This window comes from Mustela putorius, unplaced genomic scaffold (assembly GCF_011764305.1).
Source record: "Mustela putorius furo isolate JIRA1106 unplaced genomic scaffold, ASM1176430v1.1 tig00003845_pilon_pilon_pilon, whole genome shotgun sequence".
NCBI classification, from domain to species: Eukaryota; Metazoa; Chordata; class Mammalia; order Carnivora; family Mustelidae; genus Mustela; species Mustela putorius.
The window spans coordinates 84,532,640-84,543,674 of record NW_025421998.1 but is presented as its reverse complement, the minus strand read 5'-3'; the positions used below and the strand labels follow the sequence as shown (position 1 = coordinate 84,543,674).

Below are 11,035 nucleotides of genomic sequence, written 5' to 3'. Positions count from 1 at the left end.
AGTAGGTGCTCAATAAATGTTTATGGAATTAATGATGGAGTATATAGCATTGGTACAGGAGTGTGGAGGACAGAACAATCTTTGTCCTTTGAACTACAGCATATTTGGGGTGTTTCTGCTTCTATCAGTCATTCATTTTGTGAAATTACCTCATACTCTGTGGGGTAAGGATGCTCTTACCAAATTATTTCTGGTCTTGCCAACTTGCTGCCTCAAGTCTAATCCTTGAAATAGTGGGCCTCTCTATATGGAGGGTGATGAACCCTGGTTTGCAAGCTCTGAGGAAACCTTGCTATAGTCTACAATCGCTGCAAACAGATTCTCTCCATCCAAGGAAGGGCTAGGGTGCAGGGAACCCGTTCCTGTGGGAATTTTCTCATTTTGGTGCCTATCCTAGTAATTGCCACCTCAAATCAAATAAACAGACTTTTTCACAGTGTATATGAGAAGGTGGTTCATTACCCCCAAACACACAAATGTAATATTGCCATTATTTACTATTATCGTTTATGATGATGATAACGACACTGGCAGTTGAGCGATTAAGTGTGCGGAGGGAGTTGGGGGAGGGGGCACAGTGCTGTGAGGGCCAGAGAAAGAGGAACTACATTTCCCAGAACCACCCGGGAAAGGACACGCCGCGGCCGCGGCGCCCCACCCCTTTCGCCAGCTGGGCCCGCCCCGCCGATGACGTCACAGAGGTGACGTCACGGCGCCCAGAGCGAGGCTGGGGTAGAGAGGCCGACTGAGCAGGAGTCGTCCGCTTGTCGTGGAGGCTGCTAGGGAGTCGGCGAGAGGGTGAGCGGGCGAGCAGACGAGCGAGCTAGAGCAGGCAGGAGGGAGCGACGCGCGGCGCAGAGTAGCGCCGGGGCCAGGCCGCGGAGGAACCCACAGCCGGAGAGGGGCAGCCCGAGCCGGGCGCCGCGGGGTCCCCACCCCCACTCGGCCGGACAGTGCCCGGTGTTCCCCCGTGCGGGGGGCGGCGGCGGCGGCTGACGGGACCGGACAGGACCGCGGGGGTGTTGCCACCTCCCCCGAGGAGCCGGCGCGGCCGCGGGCTCCTCAGAGCCGGGGCCCGGGGCCCGTGATAGACGGGCGGAGGAAAGGAGAGAGGCGGCGGCGCAGGCGACGGGGAGGCAGCGGCGACACCATGTCATCCCCCAGTCCGGGCAAGAGGCGGATGGACACGGACGTGGTCAAGCTGTATCCTTCGTGGAGGGGGGATTCGGGCTGTGAGTGGGGGCGGTGTGAGGATGCCCAGGGCACCCTTGAAACCGAGCCAGGGGCCCTGGGGCACTCCCGGCCACTGTCCGAGGCTCCCTTTCTCTCCTCCCTCCCCCCAGTGCCTACGGCGGCTCCTTGGCACCTCCCAGGAGCCTAGAGCCTTTTCAGCTCCCCCTTTATCTGCAGCACCCCGAAATGTGCGTTGTTCCTCCCTCTTCTGCACCCTCATTGCCTGCGACTTTCCTCCACGACGTTTGGATTCCCAAGACGGCTTTTTTTTTTTTTTTTTTTTTTTTTGCAGGACCATCCACCTCTCTTGACCACCGTGCCCACCTCAGGGTCTCTCCTGTTCCCTCGCTCTGAATTTAGGGACTCCTGATAGAAATTCCAGAGAGTGAAGCCTTTCTTCCTTTCTTGAGATGCCTCCATTCCCTCCATTCACTATGCTTCTTGAACTGGGGTAACTCAAGTGACCTCCTTTATCCCTAATTCCTTTCTATATTAGGAAGAGTAGTCTGCTCCGTGCCCCTTATTGTAATAAAGAGCTCTGAGTGTTTTAAATCAGAGACTCTTGTTACGCTTTCTGGTGCCTAAAAGAACCCTACCGTTTTTTTGTTTGTTTGTTTGTTTGTTTTGTTTGTTTTTGTTTTGTTTTGTTTTGTTTTGTTTTTCACTGACAAAGCTTGTCCCACCCATAGTTGGATGTGGTGAGGACCCCCAGGCCCTCTAGCAAGCCACCCTCCATATTGTGGATATGACAGCTGGGGGAGGGAGAGAAAGAGGATCTCTCCTTGACAAAATAGCCCCTATACTGGCCAGTTAAGCAAACTCCCTCAATGAGGGTAAGGTTCTTGGGGAATAACTGCCCTGATTTTACCAAGTGACACCCTTTATTTCCACCCCCACCCCAACTTTATGTACTCAGGAGGTAGCAGTGGGAAAGCTGTAACTGATAAGAGCCCTTCAGGCCGTGGTTTTGGTTGGAGTCCAGACTGATTATTTCATGACCAGCTCGAGAAATTCGCGAAGGTTCCTGTGACAAATCTAGCAAATTTTTTGAGGGGTAATTTAGAGCTTTGGGGGGGGTGAGGGTGGGAGAGGAAATGAGCCCAGTGTTCTGAACAGCTAATCCCTGGGGAGAAGGGGAACCGGGGTTGGGGAGTGGTGGTGTGTGAAACGCAGTTAAAAAGTCCTGTCTCCTGCTTCTCTTTCTCCCTCACCCCCATCCCCCCACCATTTCCCCCTGTTGCAGGGTTTTGTTTATATAACTCAAGTTGTTTGGCTAGATTCTTCAGGTGAATTCCTTCTTTCTTCCTTTTATTTGGTACTGTTTTTGATAGGACGTTTTCTTCTTTTTAGAGGTTGATGATGATTGTTAAATACTCAGTTAGGAATTCTTTGAAGTTTTAAAAAAGTAGTTTTTGTATTTGGTTTGGAAGTGGGGGATGGGAGGGAAGTTGCCTGGGCAAGAGATTTTTTTTTTTTCTCTTTTCAGGAATAAGGTGTTTTTCTCCTCAGGAAAACTTCTAGCTGACTTCTAAGTTTTAGGGTTTGAAGCTTAGAGTTTTTGGGAGGTGGGAGGGGGCATTACAGAGAGGAGCAAATAATAAAATACATGTTCCAAATATGTCTAGGCACAAGTGAAATTGATTCTTACGAGCTGTTTGTGACTGTGATTGAGTTTTGTAAATGTGTGAATGATGCCAGTAATGTTGGCTTTCCATAAGGTTGCAGGAAAACTTGTAACTATGGTTGTGTGTACATTTTACACAAAGCAGTTTCGGGTTTTATTTTTGTTTAGAAACTAGGAAATGACATGGTGGCAGAATCTGAGTTATTTTTATCCAGAATTGAGAGTTACTGTCGCACCTAATGCAAATTTCTACCTAATGTTTAATTGGGATGGAGGTGGAGAGAGAATTCCAGCTGTTTTTGATCAATGTCAGAGTCTCAAATTATATACATATATATTTTTAGAAGATTGAGGATAAAGGGTGAGGCCTAACTTGACCTGATGCCTTTTCCATACACTGCCTTTTGTTCATTTAGTAGTTGTGGCATCTAGAATGATTACCGCATTTAGGAGTCGGGGTGTGGGGGTGGAGAGGGAGAGGAAAACAGACAAAGAACAGCAGGGTGTCTTTCTCTTTTTTCTTCCCCTAAGTGGCTTATTTCATAGCTTATTTTTAGTAGAATATGAAGAAAGGCAAAGATGCATTGGCCTTCTGTTCTTTCCCCACCTTCCTCCTCTCTGACAAAAGAAAGCAGAGGCCCTTTAAAATCATAGATTTCTGAGATAGGAGGGCAACAGTCTCAGGACTCAAAAGCCAGAGGTTATCTTTGTTTCGTATTGGTTATTTTCTGGTCTCACGTAGTTTGGAAGTTAAAATTTTTGTATTTCCTTTTGTGTGTGCATGTGTGTTGTGGGGATGGGAGGTTTTGTGGCCTCTTTTCTCTGTTGAATTCATATTAGTAGGCCCAAATGGAGCCAATAATTTTTGAGCAAGGTATATTTAACAAAAAATTTGAAGGAAAAATTTTGCAGCCCACTATTAAAATTAGTACAATTGTGTGAAAGGGCCGGGGGTTGAAAATGAAAGATGGTGGAGAGGAAGTAGAGAAGGTCTGAAGGAATGTACTTGCTTTTTGCCCCTCAGTGCCCCTTGATGATTTCTTTGGTTTGGAGGCCGATAGCTGGTTTCATTGCAGTCTCCTGTTTCAGCCCATTTTTGGATGTCTCCTGAGTGTAATTATGCCACCGCGATTTACAGCTTGGCAGGGAACCTATATAGTAGGAAAGTAGCGGTGTGGGGGTAGGGAAAGAAGGGGATGTGTAACTAATTGGCCATTGCTTTCCACCAGCTCGCTAGGTTCTTTTGGAGACACTGTCTGTGGTGGTTGTTGGGAGTCAGTGATATTTCTTTTGTGACGGGTTGGTAGGAGGAGAGCTGACTCTCAAGTTATGCAGGGAGTGAGTGTTTTGCACCGATGCACTTAATAATCTGCTGGGCGATTATGTTCTGAAACTCTGACTCATTCATTGTTTCTGTTCTGATCCTTTGCTGAGGGTTGTGCAAACCTATCCAGGAGCCTAGAGACTGATGTACTGACTTTTGGGCCCTGTAGGAAATGTGTCCCAGTCAAAAAACTTGGTTTACCCAAATCCTGTGGAATGGTTGTGAATGGTGTGGCCATTTGTTTTCAAAGTCAGCTTATACTGTGCCGTCCCCAGCCTGGCAAGCGTTGAGGTTTCCATCTCTGATTATTTTGATTGTCTGAGAACTGGGACTCTGGTGACCTTAAAGCGTGATTTGCCCTAAAGGAATATCGGTTTAAATTCTCCCTGGTGGAGGAACAAACAGCTCAGATTACACGGGTTTCCTTGTTGGTGGGGGTTACTCGTCTCACCCTGTTGCACAGCCTGGTGATCCTTTTATCTGCGAACCAGTGGCCCCTGCTGAAGGCTGGAGCTGCTTGTTTTGGAAAAGCGTATGCAGGCAAAAGGCCTCAGGCACAGCTCCTCACAGCTCATTGGCTGCTCTGTTACTACCCGGAAAAGGAGGAGGGGTGGAGCTACCAAACAGCTGATGGGAGTGTGTGACCAGAGTGTGTTTATATACAAAAGAAGTAGGGGCTGGGGAGGCCTTGTGAGTAGTGTTACAGGATCAAGTATATTTGCAAGGGGTAGAAAGAGGAAAACCTGATTTTAGATTACAAGAAATAAATGTTAAAGGTTAAATCAGAAAAGTGAACCTGATAATAATGGGGACTTGTCATATGCTGTATTTGTTATTGGTGAGATTTTGGAACTTTGTAATACTAAGTTTTCAAAGATTCCTTTTTCCAGAGGGAGTTGCAGTAACTTAAAATAGGGTATGCTGCCACTTTAAATGTACTTCCATGACTCACGCAGGGATTCAGAAAGTATGGTAGAAATGTAAATTTTCCCTGCAAAAGCTTGAAGAGTGCTAGAAAGGGGCATTGACTTCTACTAAATTCATTTACTGTGTTAGTGAAGTCTTAGAGAATCCTGGGTGTCTGCCTTAGGGTTTCAGAAGTTTTCAATAAGAAGTTCATCCCCATAAAACATTTGAGCACCCTCTTTATGCGAGGCTTGGTGCTGGGGGTTTAGTAGTGACAAATTTCAGTGTGGGTGGTCATGATGCTTATGTAACTAGTTAAACAATTAAAAAAAAATCAAAGAAGAAGCTGTTAATAGTAGGTCAACTCTCTATGTAGCAGCTTTTTGAATAACTTGTATTTACTTTCAGAATTGACTTTTGAAGGAGTAGAAAGGTTAAAAAGTGAATTTTATGCCATGGGACAGATTTACGGGGGTCTGTATTCCTAGTATTTTAAAGATGGATGTTAAAAAATGGAAACAAAAACATAGCTGTTTGTCTTTCACATCAACTTTGGTATTTTGTTGGTAATGAGTAGTTATTCTATACCCAAATCAGTAGTCTTTGTTACTCTTTAATTTGTCCTCAAAGTGTAGACAATTCTGTGATCTTTTAACTAGCTCCAGTGTCAATTGAGAGAACCTGTGTTTTGCTTTTATTTCCTGCGGCCTCTGTTTTTGTGAGATGATAAGGTAGAAGGTGGAACCGTTTTATGGTCTTCAAGCTAGAAGTTAAAGCTTTGGCAACTCTCAGTGTTCTGAATTTGTCTTTTCTGCCTAGATTTTGGTGACAAATATAATGTGCTGATACTTTGTTGAGCAGGAACCTACATGAGTAAGCATTCACAGCTTCAGAACAGGAGAGTCCTGCAGTGCAGGTCTAGTAAATTATACACAAGCCTAAAAATTCATCTTTTAGGGGAAAAAATCTTTAGGTGATGCATAAAAGTCACTTAACCCTGTTTGTGTGCATGTGTTAGAAAAACCTGGATTGTTTGTTTCCTAGTGTTGTGCAATTTCCGTAGCACCTTGACCTGCTTTAGATGTGTGTGTACATATGGATTTGTGTGTGTGTGTGTGTGTATATACACACAAATATATATGAAATTAGTATGTTTACTTTTTTTTTTTTTTTTTAGATTTTATTTATTTGAGAGAGAACCAGAGAGCCCAGGCAGGGGGAGTGGGAGAGGGAGAAGCAGGCTACTTAATCCCTGAGCAGGGAGCAGGACAGGAGGCCAATCCCAGAGCCCTGAAATCATGAGTTGAGACACCCATACACCCCTTGTTCACTCTTAATAGTTGAGGATTCCAAGAATCATTGCATTTTTAGGCATGCAGTTCAGACTCGTAAAAGTGCTTATGGTATAATAGCTTCTTGACTATAGACCCATAGTATACCTTTTAGTAAAATACTTTAATGAAAAAACCTAATTGGATTACATAAGTAGTAAGATAATTGAGCAAAGTATAGGTTACAAAAAGGGAAAGAAAACAGTCACCCATAATTCTGTCCTTTAAACAGTGGTTCTCAAACTTTAGTGTGATCTTAATTACTTGGAGGGTTTGTTAAAACAGGTTGCTGGGGTACCAGCTCTGGAGTTGTCTTGATTCAGTGGGTCTAGAGAACTTGTATTTCTTGCAGGTTCCCAGTTGATACTGATAGTGTTGGTCCAGGGACTGCAGTTCAAGAACTACTGTCCTCAAATACTAACATTATAGTGTTTTTTCTTATCAGTCTCCTACACCCCATATATTATTTTCAACCTGTTGATCATACTGTATGTACCCTGTTTTGCTTATTTCTCCTTGCAGCTTATTTTCCTGATTAAAAGAAGAGGTCATGTAATAGGTCATTTCATGCCCTTGCCATTGATTTAATTCTTCACCACTATTTCTGTGATAAGATTGAAATTAACATCTTGTGCAAACGGCTTTTCTTGTGTTTTGGGTTATTTCATTACCTACTAGATCAAAGAAAATAACCATATGGATTAAAACATTTAATTTCTTTTTTCTGTCTTCTGCATCAAAGAAAGTAACCGTTGAATTAAAATATTTAATTAAAAATTGTGGGGCCCCACACTCAGTGTGCTCTCATTTTGTTCTGTGGTGTTTTAGTTGGTGTGATTTCAGCAGTGAAGCAATCAGCCTGTCATAGTGATGACAAATGAGTTCTGATCTCTTTGTTTTAAGCTGTGTGTGAGAGAGAGAGAGAGAGAGAGAACGGTGATCCTTAAATTAAGGACGCTTTTGTACTTCTCAGAGTGCCTACTGTGAGTTGGTAGGTTAAATATATCACATTTGTAATGAGCTCTGACTGGCAAGAGCTATAGCACTAGTTCTGGTATCTGGATTTTTTTTTTTTAAACTGAGGTATAATTGACATAACTATAAAATGATAAATTAGATAAGTTTTGACATAAATACCACCCATGAAGCCTATCCACACAACCATTGATTTCTGTCACTGTAGATTATTTGCATTTTCTGAAATTTTACATAAATGTAATTATACAGTATGTACTTTTATGTGAATTCTTTCATCAGATTTTGAGGTTCACCATGTTATTTTTACTGCTGATGTAGTCTGACATTGTATAGGTAAATCACTATGCATTTATTCTTTATGGGTGTTTGGGTTATTTCTAATTTGGAGCTATTACAAATGAAGCTGCTTGGATGGATGTTTTCATTAGTGTAAATACATATCAGTGGAATAGCTAAATCGTGGAGTAGGTATAAGCTCAACTTCTTAACAGGTATCCTGAATTTAATTTGACTGATGATTGTATTTCACACACAATTAAATTGTGACATTAAACTATTTTTGTTCTGTATTTTATTTAATTTTTTTATTTTTATTTATATTTTTAAAAAATATTTTATTTATTTATTTGAGAGAGAGAGATCGCAAGTAGGCAGAGAGGCAGGCAGAGAGAGAGGGAAGAAGCAGGCTCCCTTCTGCTTTCGGCTCGGGTCATGATCCCAGGGTCTTGGGATCAAGCCCCGCATTGGGCTCTCTGCTCGGCAGGGAGCATGCTTCCTCCTCTCTCTCTGCCTGCCTCTCTGCCTGCTTGTGGTCTCTATCTGTCAAATAAATAAATAAAATCTTTAAAAAAAAAAAAAAGAAGAAGAAGAAGCAGGCTCCCTGCCGAGCAGAGAGCCTGATGCGCAGTGAACCTGATGCGGGCTCGATCCCAAGGACCCTGAGATCATGACCTGAGCTGAAGGCAGAGGCTTTAACCCACTAAGCCACCCAGGTGCCCCTGTTCTGTATTTTAAAGGAATCCCATTAAATAACATTATAGAGCACTGATTTCTAATCTGTTGAAACTAGTTTTGTAACTTTCTCCCTCTTTATTCAAAATTAGTGAATTAAATTTTTATTGTAAAATATTTTTTGCTTTGTGGCCCTTTGACATGGTAGTTCAGGAATTATGGTCACAAATAACTTTCATTTTTTCATTTGTTAGGACTATCCTTTTCTGAAAAGATAAACACACATTTCGTTGATGGTTCCCTTTTTTTGTAAAATATTGATAAGGGTTTTTTTTTGTTGTTGGTTTTTTTTTTTTTTTTTTTTAACATGTTAGTTTTACTTAGCACCTCCAGTTACATTTACAGCTGTTTACAAATATTGATGTAGGACTCTGTTCAGCTCTTAATAGTATCTTCAGTTTTCATGTGGACTAAATTCAGGAACCAATGGCCCCTTTTGCAGAACCAGAAACAGATTATATGCTTCTGTAATGTTTTCCTGAAAATTTTTTAAAGTTAATTTTTAACAAAATAGGATTTTTTTGATTATTTGTTTGTTTACTTTTTTACTTTTTGGCATTCGGTGTAAGTTATTCTTGGGTTGCTAGACATTGCTGTAAGAAAAAAAGACATTGTAGTAGTTGGTATTGTCGCATTCTTATACATGTACATGACAGACATTTGAATTTATGTGTAGGTGTATGCATGCAGGTTGCTTTAACAGTTAACAAATTACTGGCAGCTGGAACTTTTAACTTGGCTGACAAGAAAAAAGACAAACTCCTGGTTTTAGGAGGGGTTTCAGATTGTAGTCAGTGACGTTTTATTTGGTGGGGAGACTTTGGTTCAATCATCAAACACAAGGATGATGCTTTGGGCATGTTTATTAAGAGTGTTATTTTCAGGGGTGCCTGGGTGGCTCAGTGGGTTAAGGCCTCTGTCTTTGGCTCAGGACATGATCCCAGGGTCCTGGGATTGAGCCCCGCATCGGGCTCTCTGCTCAGCAGGGAGCCTGCTTCCTCCTCTCTCTCTCTGCCCGTCTCTCTGCCTACTTGTGATCTCTGTCTGTCAAATAAATAAAAATCTTTAAAAAAAAAAAAGTGTTATTTTCAGAGTGCCAAAATGTAATTAAAGTGCAATATAGAAAAACACAGAAAAGTCAGTGTGTACTTTGGAGAGATTGTTGTTACATTAGTGATTCTCAGGTGGGTTGGAGGTATCCTGGTTTAGAAGAACTGTTAATATTTTTATGTGTAGGTTCTATTGTAGTTTCTTCTCTGTACCTCACCAGATGCTTGCAAAGGGTGTCTGGTGGTTTGCAGGCTGGTGCTTGTGCAAGCTGCTATGCCTGGCAGGACCCAAATCCTCAAGAGCCAGGTGGTGGAAAGCCCCACAGGGCAGCTGTATGCGGATGAAGGAACTTTCTTGCCTTCCCCTGCTTTTTAGGCATCTAGGGTGTTTAAAGGTAGGTGGTTTATATAGGTACTGCTGATTTTTTGGTCTGGCCCTGGAGAGAAGTTAGGAGTAGGAAACCTGTGTGAAGAGGGGAGGCTTGGCTGGAGGATGAAAGACAGACAGGGCTGGTGGGTCTGTCTCTGGGCCCACCACAGGTACACTTGGAGGGACCATATTTAGGGATTTAGAATATTGCTTAATTGGTTGCGAATGCAATCTTTATTTTGGCGGGGGAGATGGAATCTTAGGTCTTACGTTCAACTTTTTGGTCTCTAACTTACAGACACTTTAGGGAGGTGTATAAAAGTAAGAGATATCCCTATGTGTGAAATTGTTATTGATATTGTAAATTAAATTATAAGTTTTCTGTTTAACATTAAGCAAAACCTTTATTTTTCCATGTATTGTGTTTTTATCATGTACACTTTCCAAGGTTTCTTGGATTATAAAATCTTAGTTGAGGTAATATAAATAGAAAAGCAGATACAGAGTGTGCCTGGTTCGTGTTACCTCAGAAGCAGATGGGTTACTACTCAGCTTAGTGAAAATAAATTTAGTTATTTTGTCCTAGTGGTCCCAGTATAACTGGTTATCTGGGTATTGCTCTTCAATCAGTTGATTTTATGTTGCATAGTTTCAGAAAGGTTGATTAATAATTTAAAAATTCAAAAATTTGGATAAACCTTTCCATTGTGGTTACCTATAGGAAGGTGATTCAGTTAGAATTGTGTTCATAACAGAGATCACTGGGTGTAATATAGTTGGTTATATTTTTATGATCTTACAGACAACTGAATGTTCAGTATGCTTTTGCTAATCTTATTTATGTAAATCTGCATATAATGCATATAAATTAGTAAGTCTCCTTGGCAGCATAGCCTAAAACTACATAACCCTTTTTGTTTCACTCCAAAGGAAAGAAACGATTTACTTTTTTTTTTTCCATTAACAGTCACTTTTATATGGCATATATATATATATAGTCCCACAACTGTGGATTAGTACTTGGTCATACTGCTGATTTAGACTAAGGCTTTTATAATGAAATCATCCCCCATGATGTAGATCTTGGAGATTTGGGGTTTTTATTACACACTATAGTCACATTGATAGAGTCAAAGTATACATTAAAATGTAGAACATGGTACATGTTTGATAACAGAAATCACCAATCTTGGCAACAGAATTTGACAT

The 11,035-nt window shown here is 41.7% G+C and overlaps 1 protein-coding gene across 3 annotated transcripts in view; it reads left to right on the top strand.

Annotated features, from left to right (window-relative positions):
* The first annotated feature begins 698 nt into the window (after positions 1-698).
* The window catches only part of UBE2H (ubiquitin conjugating enzyme E2 H), a 102,777-nt gene continuing 92,440 nt past the window's right edge, over positions 699-11,035 (top strand). For all 3 annotated transcript variants that reach the window (XM_004741767.2, XM_004741766.2, XM_045062986.1), the window contains exon 1: positions 699-1,203. In XM_004741767.2, the coding sequence (XP_004741824.1) occupies positions 1,151-1,203 (53 nt within the window). In that variant the 5' untranslated portion in view covers positions 699-1,150. The remainder of the gene's footprint in view (positions 1,204-11,035) is intronic.